This window comes from Heptranchias perlo, chromosome 29, assembly GCF_035084215.1.
Source record: "Heptranchias perlo isolate sHepPer1 chromosome 29, sHepPer1.hap1, whole genome shotgun sequence".
NCBI lineage: Eukaryota > Metazoa > Chordata > Chondrichthyes > Hexanchiformes > Hexanchidae > Heptranchias > Heptranchias perlo.
In genome coordinates this window covers 13,738,389-13,760,127 of record NC_090353.1, presented here as the reverse complement: position 1 = coordinate 13,760,127, position 21,739 = coordinate 13,738,389, and the positions used below count along the sequence as shown (strand labels likewise).

Here is a 21,739-nt window from a genome sequence, read left to right as displayed (position 1 = left end):
TTGGTGTGTGTGGTCTAAATCTGACTCTACATAGTCGCAGCATTAAATTTGCAAAGTGACTAGTCCATCTGCCTCATATAGAACCCCCTGATTGAATAACTTGTTCCTGCTTCCAGGCTGCTGTAAGTCTCGATGTTCTAATGCTTGCAATACAAAACCACCCTTTAGTTTCTCCACACTAGGGCCTATTCCTTTACAAGGTCTTCAGCAATCATGGTTCAATATTCTTTTTCCATTAGTGAATGTCACTTCAGTAATGATCACTTGCCACTAATCCCAGTGCAGTGATGCTCCAAAAACAACCAACTGCCACATGTTGACTTTTCCAGCCTCACTGAAGTAAATCAAATACTAGTTTCATAATTTGAGAAGCTTATTGCATAGTCAATGCAATAACCATAAATCTTTAGATCACTAGTGAACCTCTTCAGGTTGTACATTTGCCATGAGGATGCTGGCAATAGTGAATATTCCAAGCCTTGAATAACCTTGTGTTCATTCTCAATATGCCTTTTGGTATCTAGATTTCTCAAATCATCAGAGCCTTGATGGTATTGAATAAGGTGAGATAGGATGCAGCCCTGATGATTAACCTTTGTTTCAAGCCAATCCAATTTTCCTTCTCTTCAACCCTGCATTATGCATAGCATAATTCTATTTATTGGCTTGAATATTTTCATAAAACACCAATCTCTGCCTCAACCATCTGTTTAAAAAATGGGTTGCTGCGAAGAGGAAAATTGTCAGGATTATTACTGGGAAGGATAGGGAAGGTAGATTAGACAAATGTAGGTCTAATTATGTAGTGAGATAGCAAGGATGCTACCTTTTTTGGTGAGGCTTGTAACTGTGACTGCTGCTTTGCTTTTATTAAAGGTTCTGTTCAAGATGGACTTGTAGTGTCACATCAATACAAAGCAGTTTTGGTTGTATATCTGATGCAAAAGTGGTAGTGCACTTTTGGTCATACTAACATCAAATGGTGAGAGCCATCATGAAGTTATCTGCTTTGAGTTGATACTGGGTTTCGTAGCTTTCCAGAAGAACAATGAGCCACCTGGACACTAAACACTGCACATACATCCAAGCAAACTCATAGCTACTCTGTCTCCTGACCTTGGCAATTAGCAACAAAACTTCAGTCTGAGATTGCACCAGAGATACTTAACTGGACTGTTAGAGGCAAGTGTTCCAAATGTGCAACTATTTCTCAAGAAACTGCTTAGACTTTAAAAATATATATATACTGAGAGGGAGACTCTCCACAGAAGAATTTGATAAAGGGTCACCATTAACCTGGTCTTTTCTCCTTACAAATGCTGATTGACCTGCTGTATATATTCAACATGTTCTGTTTTTCAGATTTATACATTTGTAGCTTTATCTTTTTGTCTTTCATTCTTTGTACATTTTTCTCCTTTCCTGAAGGCACTGATTCAGGTCGGGCTATGGTTCCACATTATAGAACTGGTTGCCCAAGGGAGGTATTCAAGCATTGGAGGTAGTGAAGAGAAGAGCTACAAGGCTCATCCCTGGTGTTGGAAGTCTAAATTATGAAGAAAGATCGGAGAAACACAAGCTTTTCGGCCTTGAAAGGTAGCATCTGTAACAATCTTCACGTGTAAAAAAAGACTTGCATTTATATAGCACCTTTCACAACCTTAGGATGTCCCAAAGCACTTTACACTTCAAAAGTACTTAATTGTTTTTAGTCACTGTTGTAATGTAGGAAATGCCACCGTCAATTTGTGCACAGCAAGGTCCCACAAACAGCATTGAAATAAAAGACCAGATCTTCCGTACTGGGTGTTGGTTGAGGGATAACTGTTGGCCAGGACACCAGGAGAACTCACCTGCTCTTCTTGACAGCCTTTTATATCCACTTGAGAGGGCTAATGGGCCTTGGTTTAACATCTCATCTGAAAGACAGCACACGCTCCCTCAGTCCTGCACTGGAGTGTGAGCCTAGATTTTTGTGCTCAAGTCTCTGGATTGGGACTTGAACCCACAACCTTCTGACTCAGAGATGAGAGTGCTACCACTGATCCACAGGTGGCACTTTCCACCATCAGCTTGGTAAGGTGACAGTTGTCGTTTCAACCCATATGCCAGCTCATCAGGGTATTCCAGGAAAAATCAACTCATCACTGCGATTGGAGGTCGTCAGTATTGACCATTCACATTGCTTGGATGGTGGGACTGAAGACTGTTAGCGTTAATTAATTAGACATTGCGTTATCTCAATGTTAATGGGTGGCACACTTCAGGCAGAAATGTTTTCAGATCAGCTGACGGTTTCTGAGTTGCATTTACAGGTGTGATTGTTTAACGTTTGTCCCTGAAGAAGGTGTATGAAACAAGTAAGCTGCTAAAATGCAGTTTTTAAAAACTGTTAATTTTCCCCAAAGGAATTTCTAAAGAATATCTGATAGTTCATTGTATCATAGTAGGTACAGTGCAAGAGGAGGCTATTTGGCCCATCGTGCCTGTGCCGGCTCTTTGAAAGAGCTAGCCAATTAGTCCCATTCCCCTGCTTTTTCCCAATAGCCTGTAAATTTTGTCTTATGTGAAAGTTTATTTTCTTCAAGACTAACTGCAGATGTTTTTTTCTTGAGAGAATGAGGTTGTTGCTGCTGTGAATGTATTAATTTGCTTTATTAAAATACTCGTGTCACTACTGTAGAAGTTCCAGAGTCTGGAAATAAAGTAAGGAATGGGGTGGGTCTTTTTTGCCCAATCTGTGGGTGTGCCACTGCGTTGCCCCAGTATCACCAGGCGAAAACATAAAATATTATGGCAGGTGCCCCAAGGCACCACTAATATAAATAAACAATAATAACCATGCTTAATACAGCAACAATGCATAATTAATAATTCAATTCCAATGTTGTTGTGAATATATACCCTGCGGCACCCACTGGTCGCAGAAAGCCTCAAGCTTACCAGTGGACACTGCATGGTCCCTCTCCAGGGCCACCTGGACACGGACAATGCCGTGGAAGAGAGGCAGGCAGCCAGAATGACCCACCCACCCCCACCCCATGGATCTCACCCATCCTGGACCTATAAATTGCTGTTTTGGCAAGGGCCAGGAGCAGGCCAACGAGAAGATCCTCTGACTTTGTTTCAATGACATTGACTCATCCTTATCTCTTCTGAAACTACTGAAAAATTAAAGTTACTTATTTAAAATAAGCAATTCAGCATAACCCTCAATCCTGTAATCACAAATGTGTCTTTGGACTGCCATAAGGTTACGGACAGCAACACATGCAACAGTGAGCCAGTTTTGTCTTGTGTGTGAAGAATGCACAGCTGCTCATAATTGCACATATTGGTTGCATGAAATATCTAGGGTTAGATTTACAGGGCCCAGTTAAGTTCATTTTGGGTCCCTACATTTTCTCTCACTTTCAACATATCTGTAATCATTCCAGGAAAAATTATACTTGGCTTGAAAAGTAGAATTACCATAGGCTCCAAAGTGTCAGAAAATGCACCAAATAAAATCTGAAAATCACAATTTCTTGACGATGCCACCAGGTCCCCATAGAAAATAAACATCACGCCTTCAGTAAATTATAAATCCATCAATGCCATAAACTGCACTTTTGCAGGCACTTTATTTTTTTTCTTCTGCAATAAAAATTATGGAATGTTGGTATGCTTGGAGCTCAAGTTATCACAATTTTGTTTCCATGAGACATGAAGCTGTTTTTGGTCTATCAGTTTTCAGTCACCTTTTGTCAGTTTTCTAGGTTGACAGGTTTGGGCTGCTGGAGCCTGCTCTGCTGGTTACCAGGTCAGAAAGCATGATACAGACACCACACTCTTCCATAAAACTTTTTACATGCTTCCCTTTCACCTGCCTTTTCCCCCATCCTTTTAGCTGTTCACACACTCTCAGTGTCTCGTCTATGTCTTTTATGTCTGTGATTTCTCTGATTGTGCCTCCTATCATTTCTGCCATTCAACCTTCTCCTGTTTTCCAATCAAGCACTTTACAGGTCATTCTATTTCTTTTCCTGTGAGTGTATATTTTCCCTCACTCCCTTCCCCTTGCCCTGATCCTTTTTAAAATACCGTTTATTTGTATAATCTTCTAGTTCTGAGAGAGTTCACACTCTTGAAACAACTAGTTTGTTTTCTCCACAGATGCTGCCCGACCCATTGAGTGTTTCCAGCATTTTATGTTTTTGTTTCAGATTTCCAGCATCTGCAGTATTTTGCTTTTAAGTAGTAAAAAGTAAATTTAGGACTAATATCAGGAAGTTCTTCACACAGAGGGTTCAACACATGCAATGGACTCCCACTGCACCCAAATACCCTGGAATCATTTAAGAATCAATTGGATGTTGCAATGGTGGGACTCTGGGGTCCTTCTAAATGGATGAACTAAGATGAGTCAAATGACCTTCCTCACCAATAATTATCTTGTGAGCTCGTGATCGATCTTGCAGACTGTGGACTTATTATGACGTAAGCTGATAACAGCATTACTGCTTTGTTATATACAATCTTTTGTACATCTATCTCATCTGTCAAACCCTTTCAGGGTAACTGGAGGTCACTCCCCCACACTCGGTCACTTTTTTTCTTTTTTTTTGTGTTTTAGGCCCCCCTTTTATAAGAAGGGGGGGTTTGGGTGTGTTTTTATGTGCAGTAAATCAATAAACCCAAAATAAGTGTCAAATTATAATTTTATTACATCGATCCAGGATGCACTCCAGTCTCTGCGGTGTCCACCGGTCGCGGACAGCCTCAAGCGTACTGGCAGACACCGCGTGCTCCCTCTCCAGGGCCACCCGGGCATGGAGAATTCCGCGGAAGAGAGGCAGACAGTCCGAGCGACTGCTCCCATGGGCCGCGTCTAACCTGGACCTGTGGATAGCCACCTTGGACAGGCCCAGGAGCAGGCCCACGAGGACGTCCACCGACCTGCCCACCACTCCCCCCTCCCCCGGGTGGACAAAGATCAGGAGCGTGGGACTGAAGTGCAGCCAGAACTTGAGGTGCAGCCCCCTTAAATAGTGGAACTTGGTATGCAGCCTCCCACACCCTGTGAATAAATGAAACACAGACTCGCCCAGGCCGCAGAAATTGCAGGCGGCCTGGGAGTCTGTGAAATGGCGTAAACGCCTGTTGGTCGTGACTGCTCCGTGCAACACTCTCCACCCCAGATCCCCAATGGCACACGGGAGGATCCCCGAGTAGAGAGCCCTCCACTGGGGACCCCCGCCTCTGCCGGACGGCCACTCGGTCACATTGAGTCTCCTCTCAAAGCTTGACATAATTTCTTTTTAAGTGGGTGTTAGGGTGTGTTCATGTGCAGAAAACAAATAAACCCAAAATAAGTGTCAAATTATAATTTTATTACATCGATCCAGGATGCACTCCAGTCCCTGCGGTGCCCACCCGTCGCTGAAAGCCTCAAGCGTACCGGCAGACACCGCGTGCTCCCTCTCCAGGGCCACCCGGGCACGGAGAATTCCGCGGAAGAGAGGCACACAATCAGAGCGACCGCCCCCACGGGCCGTGTCTAACCTGGACCTGTGGATAGCCACCTTAGACACGCCCAGGAGCAAGCCCACAAGGACATCTTCTGACCTGCCCACCCGGGTGCCCAAAGATCAGGAGCGTGGGACTGAAGTGCAGCTAGAACTTGAGGAGCAGCCCCCTTAAATAGTGGAACAGGGGTTGCAGCCTCCCACACCCTGTGAATAAATGAAACACAGACTCGTCCAGGCCGCAGAAATTGCAGGCGGCCTGGGAGTCCGTGAAATGGTATAATCGCCTGTTGGTTGCGACTGCTCCGTGCAACACTCTCCACCCCAGATCCCCAATGGCACACGGGAGGATCCCTGAGTAGAGAGCCCTCCACTGGGGACACCATGCCTCCGCCGGACGGCCACATTGAGTCTCCTCTCAGAGCTTGACATAATTGACATGAACCAAACACCGCCTCTGAAGTCCTTAATTGGTCGGTGCCTCATTCAATTTCCCTCTTTCAATGTCGATTGCTCAGATCTGTTGTCAATCACATAGTGTGCCCCGCCCGGAAAATGTCATAAAACTATTTAAATCCCATTGCCCCGGATCAGGAATTCAGTTGAGGACAAAGAACAGTGCAAATTGCTAGGACAAGTTGGTAAGTGTGGAAACTCTTTTTCCAAAAGCTTTGTTGGTTTCAGGTGCGTTTTTATTCGCAAATGTTCAAAGCAACTTTTAATATTGTAAGAATATTCATTTTTTGTGTTTCAAATCCTTGGCACAGGCAGACTTTTGAACTTGTTATTGAAGACTTTGTGGCATTTTGCCCAACTTTAATAAACTTTTTACTGTAAAAGTTGCCCTTATTCTGTCCCAGTCGCTGTGTTTACTTCTCTGTGAAAAGTGACCCACCCTCCGCATTGCCGGATAGATGATTGAGTTAGACCGGCTGGTTTAATCCTAATTTATTTCTAACAGATTTTGCCGATTAGTTATGGCGTCAGAAGCGGCCGAAAACGTTGAAGTTTCCAACATAACCCAACAGCAGGAGAGCGGGGAACAGCAGGTACTTTACTTATGGAAGAAAGTTGTGTCTCTAACTCTAATCTGGTAACTTGACTATTTGCTAATTACTGCAATCTAAGGGGTGACGTGAGGAATCTTCGAGTTGTGTAAGATGATGATTATTTTATTTGGCACGAGTTGAGACCAACAGTCTGGAATCGCTTCCTACTCTACTGGGAAATGTTACTTAACTGACGCAATCACTTGGAGTTGCGACCTTTCACCTCCTTTTGCAATGCGAAGCTATGAATTGCAATTTTCATTGTCTTGAAATATAAAGCTGCCAAATTCGTGTTGCACGAAAAGCTGCTATTGTCACAAGAAAACTTTTAAAACTAAGGCTGCAAGCAGCAAATTTAGAATCTGACATTCCTTTCAAATAGTGCCTCTTCTCTTCAGAAGCATTGGTTCCCTGGCCACTCCCAATCCTTCTGCTCTTCGCCCTTCCATAAACTGTTTTTAATTCCTTGTCCCCTATGAGGCTAAAGACTTTCATTTATAAAGGATATTTAATGTTGTAAGTGCTTGAGATGAAAGTGACCAGGTGTGCTCAAAGGGTTTGAAGGGAGGAAGATAGGGGAGCAAAGTGGAAGGATTGAGAGATCCAGAGTGTGGCTGAGATAGTGGAGGATCTCTGCCACCAGTGGTGGGGCAGAAGGAATAGTGTTTGCAGGGGGGGGGGGACAGTCTGTTGGAGGAAGTTGCAGAACTAGGTGTGGCGCTGTGGAAAGATCAGGAATTCCCACTTGTCTGTTCCTGGTGTAAAGCATTCAGTATGAACTGTATTGTGGTTTTTAAAAACTGCTAGAATCTTATAGGTAAGCTGGCCTCCATCTTATATTGTTTTAAGCCCTGACTGGTCTTGGACACTAGCTGTTATTTCAGTTGCTTCCAAGACATAAATGTTTTCCAACTTCCAGGGGATTCCAAAATGACTGGCTCAAGTAAAATTATTTGCTTTTAGCCAGCTCCTTTACCACAAAACAACTACAGAATGTGTACAGGCTGGATGAACACTTCAGTTTTATATTCATTAGGTTGGCTTCTTAGCCTGTTTTCCATTTGGTGATTTGTAAGTGCATTTTGGAAGGAAGAATAAGGGGCAATATAACTAAATGGCCTTAATGAATTTTAAATGGGGTACAGAAACAGAGACCTGGGTGTTTATGTACACAAATCTTTGAATGTAGCAGGACCAGTTGATAAGGGTTTTTTAAAAGAGATCCTTGGCTTTCTAAATGGAGGCATAAGAGTACAAAAGCAAGGAAGTTATACTAAACCTTTACGAAGCACTGGTTAGGCCTCAGCTAGAGTATTGTGTCCAATTCTGGGCACCACCACACTTTAGGAAGGATGTTAAGGCCTTCGAGAGGGTGTGGAGATGATGTACCAGGAAAGAGGGACTTTAGCTATTTGGAGAGTCTATAGAAGCTTGAATCTCTTCCCCCTAGAGCAGAGAAGGTTACGGTGCCATTCAATGGAGGTGCTCAAAATTATAAGGGGTTTTGATTAAATAGGGAGAAACTGTTTCTACTAGCAAGAGGGTTGGTAATCAGAGGGGACAGATTTAAGGTCATTCTTAAAAGAACCAGAAAGGAAAATGTATTTTTTAATGCAATGAGGTCTGATCTGGAATGCACTGCTTGAAATGGTGGTGGAAGCAGATTCAATTGGAACTTTCAAAGGGGAATTGGATAAATGCTTGGGTGGGAGGAATTGTAGGGCTATGGGGAAAGAGCAGTGGAGTGGGACTAAATGGATAGCTCTTTCAAAGAGCAGGCATGATGGGTCAATGACCCACCTTCTGTGCTGTATGATTCTATAAGATTCCTTGGGTTGGGCAATCAAACGTTGTAGTGAGAGCTTGCACGTTCACAGCTAACTTTCTGATTCAGTGCCTTGAACCTCTGCATACTATAGTGTTGCAACTTCCTTTTTTTGTGGGGCTGGGTCAGAAGACAGCAGCTTGGTTTTTTTAAATTTTTGCTACTTGGGTGTTCCCCCCCCCCCCCCCCCCCAAGAAGTTCATTGTTGACTCTCTAAGCATGTTGAAAATGGACTAGCTTCTTTCTCCCCATTAGGTTTTTTTTAAATTGCTTGCTCAGGCAGTAGGTGTGTAACATGCAAGATCTTTTGGTTTTGGCTTCCAGATTTTTTTTTTGCTTGAGTTCCCAAATTAAACCGAGGCTGGAGTTTTCATCTTGCATACTGACTGTCCCGCTTGTTTTTTTTCTCTGGGACTCCTGCACCGCTGCCCCCACTCCCCTGGGAGACCGACACAATCTGTAGCTCCACATTACTGGGAATTTCCAAAATTGCCTTGAATTCAGATTGCTTAAACTGATGTGTAAAAGAGGTGCCTTATTGGAACTGGACATAAATTAATCTTTGTTGAAATGAGAAGACACCAGGGGCTTTCTCTCAGAAATAAGATGTAATGCATATGAACATTAGGTGAGATCTTGACTAGCTGCCACATGGGAGATTTCTGGAGAAGATTAAGGGGTATGGAATTAGAGGGAGGGTTGCAAACTGGATTAAAATTGTTTGGAAGAAATTGAGAGTAGTACTTGAAGGCAGTTTTTTTAAGTGGTGTTCCTCTGGGTTCAATTCTGGGGCCACCTCTGTTCACTGATTACATCAATAATTTGGGTACATATTTTGAGGCAGTGGTGTTAAAATTGAGATACCAAAATAGTTGTAGATAATTCTATAGAAGACATAAGATGTGGGAATGGGCTAAAAAGCAGCAGATGGAATTCAGTAAGTGTGAAGTGACTTTTTTTTTAAAAAATAGTAATTATACTCTAAATGAGGTAGACTTGGTTCTAGGGAAGAGCAGAGGGACTTCAAGGTGCAGGTTAACAGAACAATAAACACAGCACCTCCATGTTGATGAGGCTGTTTTTAAAAAAAAACTAATAGAATTCTGGATTTTCTCAATATAAAAGCTAGGAGATAATGCAGAGCCTATACAGTATTGGGCCCCACATTATAGGAGGGATAATGAAGCACATTCACTAAGGTGCTGCCTGGTATGAGAAAATACAAATATTTTTTTTAAAAACTTAAGGTTGGGTCTTTTTCATTAGAACAACACAAATCCTAGTACGATGTGATTGTGTTTATAAAAAGTATATGTAGATGGAAGCAGACTGTTTCTAGTAGCTGTGGGATCATGAACGAGGGGCCATAGATACAAGATTAAATCTAAAATATTTATAACAGAGGGCAGGAAAAAGTTCTTCAGTATCGTGAAACTGCGGAATTCACTTGCAGGGTTAGTGGTTTAGGCGGAAACTGTCAACATTCGAAATTAGATTGGAAAGGGGATATGAAAACAAGGTGGGTCATTGATTAGAACTACTTCATTGTGTGGAGGGTAAACAATGACACAAACTGGGCTGAATGGCCTGTTTCCATGTTGTAACGTCTATGGCTTTCTTACCTGCTCTACCAGGACTAGTGTAGGGAGACCCTGATAAAGAATGATGACTTTAATGGCTGCTGTATTATAGGCTATTTTTGGATGTACATCTGTGTTGTAAAATTGTTCCACTGGAAACTAGACTAAGTACCTCTACAGTTGAGATCTTCAGACTACATATCTGGACTGATATGTTAAAATTCTTGTACCTATATTTAGGATGGTTGTTCAATCTTTCTATGGCAAAAGCATTCTAATAGGTTGCTATTAAAATAGCAACCTATTATTAGTATACTAGGTTATAACTGCAGTACATAATTATAACCTATATACTGGTTATATGTATATCAACTGCAGTAGTCTCTAAGAAATGTACTAAGATGAGTGTTGCAAATTGAGTAGTTATTTTTGTGGCCCTTGAGTTATCCAAATGAAATGCCATGCAATGACTTGGTGATTCCATGACTTGTGTTTCAGAGTGTGGTGAACAGGGTGACCAGCCTGCCTCTTGTGAGCTCAGCCTATGACATGGTGTCAGCTGCATACAACAGCACCAAGGAGAACCACCCATATGTGAAGACTGTCTGTGATGTTGCTGAGCAGGGAGTGAAGACCATCTCTGCAGTGGCTGCCAGTAGTGCCAAACCAATTATGGACAAGTTGGAGCCTCAAAGTAAGTGTGGAGTGTACTTCAACAAAATGGAATTGGTGACTTTTTTGGATTTAACAGCTAAAGTTTGGCTCCATGATGGTGACTGTACATCAAAAGTAAATTAATTTGAATGTTGCTTTAGGACCTCTTGGACACAAGGGTCATTTATAAGTGTCAGCTCGTTCAAGCCTGTCTATATTGGGCTGATGAAAGCTAAGCTTGGTACCCAGCAATAATTAGAGGTAGAATTTTTGCCAGTAAATGCAAATTATATTGACTTCTATGTATTATGGGGTCCTTTTTAAACCCTTCAAAATCAGGTATGGGATCAATTAGTTCAAATATGAATAAGCTAGAAATTTCTAACTGCCACATGGCTCCATCTTAAGTACAGGCATAAGCATTCAAGTGTTTGAATTCCCCTCTACTGAGGCTTGACATGTCTGTGGCGTCAAGTGATTTGGATTTGAAGTTATGCCCCTCCCTCTGGAGGTACCTAAATTGGATTGGGTGTGGGTGGTGGAAACTGGGTACACCAGAGACTTCAGCATATAATCTAGGCACTTACATCAGTGCAGTACTGAGTGCTGCAATGCCTTTTTTTAGATGTACAATTAAACTAAGGATTGATCTGACCCCTCAGGTGGCTGTAAAAGATCCTGTGGCACTATTTGTAAAAGAGCAGGAGTTCTCCTGATGTTGGTTGAGGGATTTTTATTTACCAGGACATCAGTTATTTGGTCACTTATCTCAGTGCTGTTTGTGGAACTTGCCAAATGCAGATTGGCTGATGCATTTCCCTATATTACAACAGTGGCTGTACTTTACTGCCTGTAAAGAACTTTAGGATGGCTTTGAGGTTGTATAAGATGCTTTATAAATTCAAGTTCCTTCATTTTTTTCCTTTCTCTACCAAAAATACTAAAGTCACTTGTAGGGCCTGCTGTCCCAGTGCACACTGGGAACTATTAGTTCTTAAAGTGAGAAGTTATTCTGCCTGCCTTGGCTGTGAGGGATCCATAGAAGTTGCAGATCACCAGATTTATATATTGAAGATTTGGTTTCATCAGATATGGTAAAAATGAAGCTACAAATAGCTGTAGTGCTGCAAGTAGCCTCTAACTATACTAATGGCTGTGCATTGCACTGCTCTTTGATTCAAGAGCTCCACTTTCTTTCCCCATTTCTTTTTTCCTTCTCCCCTCCCCCATGTTCTAGTTTTGAGAATAGGTATGAACATGGACTCTTGCACTACTGTATTTCAAAAATTAGATTAGCATTCAGAGGACTCCTGAGCATTACTTTTAAAATATTGCTTTGTACTGCACCTGATATAGATAGCCTCACTACCTTAAGCTTCAAGTGATCTTGCACCTCTTGGCTCTGGTGCACTTGGGAGTCAAGTCTGCAATTTGATTCCCAAGTTTGACTGCTGCTTTGCATCTGCCACTGCAATCATCATTTGCATGAGTTTAACACTGTTACATGATAGCTGTAGCATATGCTGAAGCAAACTGCATTGGGTGATTGTGGGTATTAATTTGCATCTGGCAGAAAGGTAGTAAAATGTGACAGACTACAGGATCTGGTTTCAATATGCTAACAAAGCAGGTTAAAGCTTCATGACCACAATTGACTTTTTTAAACTAATGCTTAAATAAGGGCACTGAGACTGCAGTTCTGTCCTTCAATAACTATGTGGCTGAAACTAAACTTCTAGAATGAATCAAATGCTACAGTTTGACAATATGGGCCTGTTACACTTGTTTGTCTCTAAGCAAAAGTTCTTCTGTGCTCAGTTGCAGCAGCTAATGAATATGCCTGTATAGGCTTGGATAAACTGGAAGTGAAGTTTCCAATTCTTCAACAGTCTACACCCCAGGTAAGGAAACAATCTCCCAAATTACCCTACAGATGGTACTTGGCCTTCAGAAGGATTGTAATGTACAGTGGCTATCGGTCGACTGCACTCCCACTCTGGATGTATTCCTGGAGACTTAATCACACTGCCTCCTGCCGCACCCAATTGCTCTATCCTCACTGCGCACTGCCTGCCTACTCCCAATTAGAAAGGGAAAAGACTCTTCATTACTCAATTGAATGGTTCTTGACTCCAATAATATTATTATAACTAATAGAAGTTTTCAAAGAAAATTGGGGGTGGGGGGAGAGAAAGGAGCGGATGCACATTTTTGTGTTTTCCTTTTTCTCCCCCTGCGCCCCCCCCCCCACCCCCTCCAATGATTTTTCTCCTTAGTTGCTCATAGCAGTGTCCTGGAGATTAATCTTCAAATCCTGGCAAGTTAGCAACCCTATTCTAATCACTGAACCCTCCTTTACTATGCTGGCTAGTAAAAACACTAACTTGCAAGTTATAATTCAGTATTCAATGTCTATGCTTGGATAGTGTCTCCAACTAATCGGTGCCAAGATGCCTGACTAATATCAGGGACCATGTCCACATCTGTCTTGAGTGACTGTGCTAGGCTAGATTAAAGCCACATTTGAATTTCCCCTCTTTTTGTGTAGCAAGTTAACTTCTGGGAGTCTTGTTGACCTAATGACAACTATTCTATATCATTTGAAGTGGGTATAAAAGGCTGACTATTTCATTGTAACACTTTGAAAGATGACTGGGTTCATGTGAGAAAGAGAACCACAAATTAATTCACTCAACCTGAATGTCAGCAGTGACTCAATTAGATCACTAATTGAATAGATCAATCCATTTCAGTTGCATGCAATTGCACACAAACTTTTAAAAATTGAGGCATCCACCTGTGTGGATTAGGAAGCTAGACATGGAAAACCCAAGATCTAATCTAGAACTGAACATTGAAATTATCTTGCATGTTTGCACTTTGAAAGACAAGTCAAATTAGCAGACATCATACTGAATTCTCTATTTTGCAGGTTGTTGCTGATACCAGAGAACTAGTTTCATCCAAAATAACAGGAGCCAAAGATGCAGTCTCCAACACAGTGACTGGAGCTAAAAATACAGTGACAGGTGTAGTGGACATGGCCAAGGGGGCAGTGCATGGTGGCATTGAAAAGACCAGAACAGTGATGGTTGAAGGTGTTAACACTGTCATTGGGTCCAGAGTAGGCCAGATGGTGGCCACCAGTGTGGACAGTGCACTCAGTAAATCTGAAGAGATGGTTGATCACTATCTTCCTATGACCGAGGAGGAACTGGGTAAGAAATGACCTATTTTACAACCTGGACTTGTCTAGATGCTTTTGTATCTGCTTCAGTGGCCCTAAACAGGTCTTTGAAGTTGTATGTTAGGCATATTTACCTGAGCAGTGAGGTTGGGTCTTGTGCAGGTCATTGCTTACTCTATACTATCAACCTTAAGCATGTTCACTCTGAATTAAAGTGCTCAAAATATGCAGGTACATGAGAAGTGCAGAACATTGTTATAGGTACTGATTACCTATAAACTACAAGCAGAACATCTCTAGTAATAAACTCCTGTTTACATCTAGTCCCATTAGCTATCTCCATTTCCTACTTTGCCTCCCATACTCTAGTCAAAGAGGTTCAATAGCTGAACTGGTCCTGAATAAAATGCTGTTTTGACAGTCAAAATTGCACTTCCTGTTAAGTATTCAACTTAACTATGGAGGGCCTTTACCAGGTTCCCCATTAGTCCCAATATTGGAGTCCTTGCACCTATTCCCAATTTTCTAGTGGCATTGCACTTGTGACCAGCAGCACAACCCTCCCTGTGTAGTAAGTTCAAAGGCTACAAAAATAGTTAGCAGCTCCAACAGTGGTGGGTTCTGCTTCCTGTAATCCACTTTCAATTAGAAGTTAGAAACTATTTCCAAAACCCTAATTTTAAAATTGTCCTGCAGGTCTAAGTGCCACAATCCATTCACAATGGAATGTAAACAGATTTGGGAGGGGTGTAAATATAGAAATTGAATAGTGCTAATGTTTATCAAGTTTAATATAAAGTCTGTTTTGAATAATAGCCTTGATTTGTTAACTCTCTTGTGCTTCAGCAAAACTGGCCACTTCTGTTGAAGGCTTTGAGGTGGCCCCTGCACAAGAGCAGAGTTACTATGTGCGCTTGGGATCTTTATCTTCAAAAGTTCGTCATAGAGCGTACCAGCACTCCACAGCCAAGATACGGCAGGCCAGGCAAAGCAGCCAAGACATCATGTCTCAACTTCACAACACTATGGATCTGGTAAGAATACACACTGTGCATACTCGTGTGCTGCTGGGTGGCTTTGAGCAACTGCTTGAAATGGGCATGATTCCATTCCAAGAAATAGTCTTCACATCAGACCTGTGTGCAGCCCCAATACATCTTAATGAGCAGACTTGTTTTTGTATTTTTATACTAGGTATTTTTCTCTGGTTTAATATCACTGGTCACTCCCATAAGCAGACCATGTGTCACTTTACAATCTAGAGTGCACCTTTTCCATAACCCAGCAGCTAGGTCAATAATAGCATGACCCAGAGCTCATAATAGATTACCCTTGCCCTGTATACCAGTTACTGGAATGGAATGTGTTGGCAGGTGATTCTCCTCTTTGGAAAACAGATTCGATGTAGAATTTGCACCAAGTGCTTTGTGTTAAATCAAACAGTACAAGTAAAATATACATTTTTAGCTGTCATTGCCACAATCTAGCTTACTCTTCCTCCTTTTTGTGAGGGGAGGTGAATCACTTTGATGAATTTTGTTCTGGTGGCATCCTGCCCAATGTCATTTCACGGACTCAGTCTAAACAGGCACCCAGCTCCTCTTAGGCGGACATCGATGCATGAATCTAGCTGCTGATGGAGACTGAAACTAGCTTCAAATGTAGTTGTGCAAGAGGGGATTTCTGGCCACTGAGCAGTATCAGTGAGGACTTTCATTTTTCAAGGTCTCCAATAGCTCAGTCAAAGCCACTACCACTGGCAGAGGCCTATCCTTTGATCACTGCCTAGGTTGCTTGGGACCACCCCTGCAGTTATTCTAAGCAAGAGTAGAAAATACCTGCATCTCATAAATATGCTGGAACCATTCAGCAATATTGAATGTATGTGCTGTGACCATCACATGTTGCAAATATACCCAAAAGCTTCAATATTCTGCTTGAAGTGAATATAGTAAACACCACTTTTTACCCCAGACTAACATAATCAAGAACCAAGTCCTGTGAAAGTGTAGTAAAGTGGATTCTTAAATGTGGGTAGTCCCTAGTCATGGAATGCATTGAACCACCTAACACTCTAAATTTGCATCTTAATTTGAAGTGTCAATTTAACAGCTCTCAAATCCTTCCATTGTATCAATGTGGAGTTGGTTAGTTTTTCATTAATGGTAAATTATTTCAAACCAGAATATTGCCTGTGCTGGAGTGTTCCATTTTTGAACTTCAACTTTTTCTCTCGCTTACTTTACTCTAGGAATTTATCTGTTCCCAAAACTGTGGGATATTTAACTTACCCTGAAGTTATTTTTAATGTTTGCCAGCTGAGCTGTTCTAAAATTCTAACTGAAGCAGTATTTTTGCTAACTTAAAACTTGCTGGTCTTCAGTTCTAAAGGACTGACAAAGCATCTTTTTTAAGGAGAAATTATTTACACTCAAACTGAAATGGGGTAGAGAGAGACTTCACTGGGAGATGGTGGTCTGCCAGTCCCTTCATTTTATAACCAGCTTTGTATTTGCAGATTGAATTGGTGCAGAAAGGAGTAGGTTCAGCAAATCAGAAGCTGCATGGTGTCCAGGAGAAACTGCATCAGACCTGGGTTGATTGGAGGAAGAAGCAGCCAGAAGGTGAAGTGCAGGAAGAAGGGGCTCTGAAACCAGAGGTAAGAATTCAGTGACATTTTTACTGTTGGGGGAGGTGGGGGGATCCCAACTGAGGGATACAGTGTAAGGAAGGGTGAAGATCTGTACCTTCTGCTAAACTCTGTTGCATCTGTTGAACAGAACTTTACTTCAAAGGAGGGGCAACCAGCCCAGGCTGCTGAATCCCTTTTTTGAGTTCAAATGGCCACCAGACCTTTTGAGTTTCCTACAGTGCGCTCGAAAGGATGGATAAATCACTTCACTTCAAAGCTATTAGAAAATTGAGCACTTGAATTCTACCTGGCTAGTTCAGACTGCCATATTGTGACTCCCATAAATGGATAGGAATTCAGTCACTGTAAAAGCAGTGTTGCCCTGAAGTGTAGTGTGGTTGTAAACTTGCCTTCATACTAAGTCCAATAGGTAATTCCTCCTCACATGCTAGTGTAATAATTGAGTTGTCAGTCACTCTAGTATCCCTGACTAAGACTGGGTTATTGAATAGCTGGAACTATTAAAAGCATTTTAAAATTTTTTTTATACAATAAATTCTCCTCCCCTGAAGGCACTGACTCAGGTCATTGTTACCTGCTGCCTTTTTCTCTTCCATTTTCCCCCCCCTCACAAGTGATTGTGGGAGAATTTGACTATGATCGTGCTGGCAAAGGCTGAGGAGGTGGCTGGGCTTTTCTTGTTGGAGGTGGTCATTCCCTGCTACTTGTGTGGCATGAACATTACCTGTCACTGGGCCAGCACCCCACCAAAGTGGCCATTTGTGAGCTTAGGCAAACAAGCCATTAGGCTCTTTGACTAGAGGGCATTGCAGCTGAACCTGAGAGCTGCATGTTTTCTTTACCTGGGTGACACTGGCAAGGCTAATTACCCATCCTTAAATGCCTTAAACATGATGGTGGGCTGTCTTTTTGAACCACTACAGTCCTTGTAGAGATAGGTTGGGAATTCCAGAATATTGACATGTCTTACTCAGGATGGTGTGAGACTTGGCGGTGATGGTATTCCCATGACATTGCTGCTTTTGTCTTTGGTTGAGAGGGTAAGGGACGTTCTACCAAAGTAAGCTTGGTGAAATTCTGCCGTGCATCCTATTGATAAAATATACTGCGGCCAATCATCTCAGCCCCAGGACATTGGAGCAGGAGTTCCTCAAGGCAGCATCCTAGGACCATCCATCTTCAGCTGCTTCATCAATGACCTTCCCTCCATCATAATGTCAGAAGTGGGGATGTTTACTGATTGCAGTGTTCGTTTCCATTCCCAACCCCTCTGATAGAAGCAGTCCATGCCTGCATGCAGCAAGACCTGGACAACATCCAGGCTTGGGCTGATAAATGGCAAGTAACATTTGCACCACAAGTGCCAGGCAATGACCATCACCAACAAGAGTCTAACCACGTCCCCTTGACATTCAAAGGCATTACCACCAACATCCTGGGGATCACCATTGACCAGAAACTAAACTAGACCAGCCACATAAATACTGTGGCTACAAGAGCAGGTCAGAGGTTGGGTATTCTGTGGCGAGTGACTCCCCAAAGCCTTTCCACCAACTACAAGGCATAAGTCAGGAGTATGATGGAATACTCCACTTGCCTGGATGAGTGCAGCTCCAACAACACTCTAAGCTCGACACCATCCAGGACAAAGCAGCCCACTTGATTGGCACCCCATCCACCACCTTAAATATTCGCTCCTTCCACCACCGGCGCACTGTGGCTGCAATGTGTACCATCTACAGGATGCACTGCAGCAATTTGCCAAGGCTTCTTCGACAGCACCTCCCAAGTCATGCCCTCTACCACCTAGAAGGGCAGCAATTGCATGGAAGCACCACCTGCACATTCCCCTCCAAGTTACTCATCCTGATTTGGAAATATTGCTGTTCCTTCATAGTCATTGGGTCAAAATCCTGACACTCCCTACCTAACAACACTAGGAGAACCTTCACCACATGGACAGCAGTGACTCACCACCTTTTCAAGGGCAATTGGGGATGGGTAATAAATGCTGGCCTTGCTGGTGATGCCCACATCCCATGAATGAATTAGTGTACTTGGGGTGGATATTAATCCAGTGGCATGGGAGTAGATAAGGGTAGCTAGACTGCCCTGAAACTTTTGTAGTGACTGCACTGATTCAAATGAATAATTCATCCGTCACACTAATTTTCTACACTTTTTTTTGTAGATGATAAATAAGCTTTGAGGCACCAGGAGGTGAATCACTCATTGCAGGTACCCAGTCTCTGGCTCCTGTTGCCATGGTGTTAATATGGCTGGTCCAGTCTGGTCATTGTTAACTGCTGCCATCCCCTAATGCCTTTTTTCTCTTTCCTCCACCCCCCCCCCCCCACCCCTCACCCAGCAAAGTGATAATTTCTCCCACAGTGATAGTGCTGAGGAGGTGGTTGGGCTTTTTCTTGACAGGTGGTCATTCCCTGCTATCTGTGTGGCATGAACATTACCTGCCCAAGCCTGAATATTTCATCAGCAGTAACTGGACAGTGATCATGAGCTAGAACATTAGCATTTCTTCCTTTATCCCCCTCCCTTCCACTGAGCTGTTGAGTTCAACTGCTGCCTAGACATCTGCTAACTCAGCACAAGACTAGTAATTTAACCAGGCAGTTTTGCTAGGGTGACTTCACATTACACACAGGATTCTCTTATTTTCAGTAGAAATATTGTATGCTGGAGGTATGGTTTGGAGGTTCTACTCTAGTGGCAGTTTACAAGTCAGTGGGGGAGACTCCTCCAATTTTGCTTTGAAACAATCCCAAATGGTGACCACATTCTTGTCTTTGTATTGCAGCAGCTCGAATCCCAAACCCTGTCCATGGCTCGCAGTCTCACCCAAAAACTGCAGACTACCTGCCTGACCTTGGTTTCAAACGTCCGCGGTCTCCCTCAGCACATTCAAGACAAAGTACAGCAGATCCGCAAAACAGCAGAAACCATCCACACCTCTTTCTCCTCTGCCAATTCCTTCAGCGATCTCTCGGGGCAGCTACTGGCACAAAGCAGAGAGCAAATGCTGAAGATTCGGGAGTCCATGGATGGGGTGATGGACTATGTGCTTCACAACACACCTCTCAACTGGATGGTGGGTCCTTTTGCCCCACAACTGACTGAGCACCCTCAGTCACAGGAGATGATTGCAGTAGATAAAGTTGAAGAATAGATGCAACCTGTCTATATCTGTACCTTGCCAGGTGGATGGTTGGTCCACAGGTTAAACTTGTATTTGAACTTTGAATTTACCTTGCTGTTTGACTAAATGTGTTTCTAGTTTTAATGTTCTTTTACATAACCTTCCTCAAACTATATCTTGTATGGAGTTTCTTCTAATGAGCAGATCACATCAGGACCGCACAAGCAATTTATAAACTAGTGCTCCCTACTGGAGACCAGAAAGGTCTCGGCCAAATTTCAGCTACACTAATGCTGTGCTGTAAACTCCTAGTGCTACTGAGTGTTCATTTGCAAATCCAGTGTTTATAATTCAGGAAATTTTGTCTTTTGCAACATGTTGTGCCAAACTTCAGCTTGGTATCTATGGGATGAGTAAGAATGCGCAATGTTAATCTAGATTGACACCTTGGAACACAGCAGGTCAACTGCAGAACATTGAGCAAGTTGCCTGTGTATTCGAGGGTTTAATTAAGACCAAGTGGAAAATATTGGCACAGTGGGGCAGCAACATGACTGACTAGCTCTGGGCTTTTTTAGTTGTGACAGATCATTCACCCTAGTTTTCAGTACAGTACAGGACACAATACACTGGTTGAAAGAGATTTTCATTTTTTTGCAGTGCTCTAAATACTTGAACCAGTCCTAGCCCCTTCAATATTTGCAAATGGTTATTTTTGTATTGAGTAGCATTATGTAAAAGGACTTTTTTCTCAATCCTTTTTGCCTGAAGCTATCTAAAGTGGAATAAAGAGGGGCTGAATTGGTTGAGTAGATAGCAAGACCAGGGTAAATTAGGCAATGAATCACCGACACTCTGCTTTAAAATATTTTTCACTTCTAACTGTCCAGAAATTTTAGATCTAATTTTCCCACAATAATGGCAGAATGCACGTACCATGCAATCTGAAATTGGCTCATGAAAGGAACTTCAGATGTTCAAGATTGTGTAACAGCCTGAAATTGGTTCAGTAAGTGGAACTGAAATCTGCATTAGTTTTTTTCAATAAAGGTTTGTAATTCAACCTCTGGTTTGTATGACAATGAGTAATTTTGCAGTGATGCCACAGTTAAAGATGGATGCATAAACACAAAATTAAGCTCCCAAATCTAAAGATCTAGACACTAGAATCTTGGGCCAAACTGCCCTTTCCCCACTACTTTACATAGCCATGTTCGGAGCCTTCTATTGTCAGTGCTCCATGTACTTCAAACACCCACTTGAATAGACGGTTATGCATCATCACAATTTATGAAAACTGATTTTGAAACCAAAACTGCCAGAAATGTAGAGCTTCTCGGCATTAGAAAAGACAGGTTGATATTTTGGATGGTGCCATTCATCAGGACTGAACTGTACAGCTCTACTGAGTGTTGGACTTGACATCTTTGTCTTTTCACAGAAGCTGATAGAAAATACAGGTCAGTGTGGATTTGATTTCTAGCAAATGTAGTTACATGTAAAATGTGATCAACTAATTTACCAATTGCGACCAAGATTCAAATGGAAATCTAAAGACTGGTTTCCATTGCTAATACACATTTTTGGAGGATGTTTCATAATTCACCATATTGCCATTCCTCTAAACTTACCAGTAAGTAACTGCCAATACCTATACAAGTCACCATGTACTTATATGAAGAGTCTCTGGTGAATACTGGCCAAGCAGTTGGAGATAGTCTGTCTGGTGCTCCAATGCATCCTCACCTTGTGGACAACTCTTTGCCAAATCCAGGAGCTGATAAACCATGAGGTCCTCTAGTGTATACTCAGTTCTTGGATAGACTAATTTGTAGTAGAATACATCGTAGGTAAACAATGCAGAGGGAGATTATTCTTGGAGTGTTAAATAAGAGCCAGCATAACTGGAAATAAAGGAAAAATATTTAACTTGAAATATGTCAAATGTGTTCCATCATGAACTGTTAGGTTTGGGCTATGTGATAATTTCCTGATCTTAACTGCCCATCAGGCCAAGCAGAGGGAGACAGAGAAAAGAGGGAACTTGTGGGACACTTGTACACTTCCTACTGCAGGCGTAAGGAAAAATGGTAGCTCTTGTCATGGTACTGAGTGTTGTACTTCATAAGT

At 42.3% G+C, this 21,739-nt stretch overlaps 1 protein-coding gene across 1 annotated transcript; it reads left to right on the top strand.

Annotated features, from left to right (window-relative positions):
* The first annotated feature begins 6,060 nt into the window (after positions 1-6,060).
* LOC137299407 (perilipin-3-like) lies at positions 6,061-20,672 on the top strand. The gene is made up of 8 exons (XM_067968126.1): positions 6,061-6,148; positions 6,469-6,556; positions 10,460-10,655; positions 12,434-12,516; positions 13,548-13,833; positions 14,649-14,836; positions 16,321-16,461; positions 19,271-20,672. Exons 2-8 carry the CDS (start codon positions 6,485-6,487, stop codon positions 19,637-19,639), a joined length of 1,335 nt encoding a protein of 444 aa, XP_067824227.1. The 5' UTR covers positions 6,061-6,148; positions 6,469-6,484; the 3' UTR covers positions 19,640-20,672.
* Positions 20,673-21,739: the final 1,067 nt, after the last annotated feature.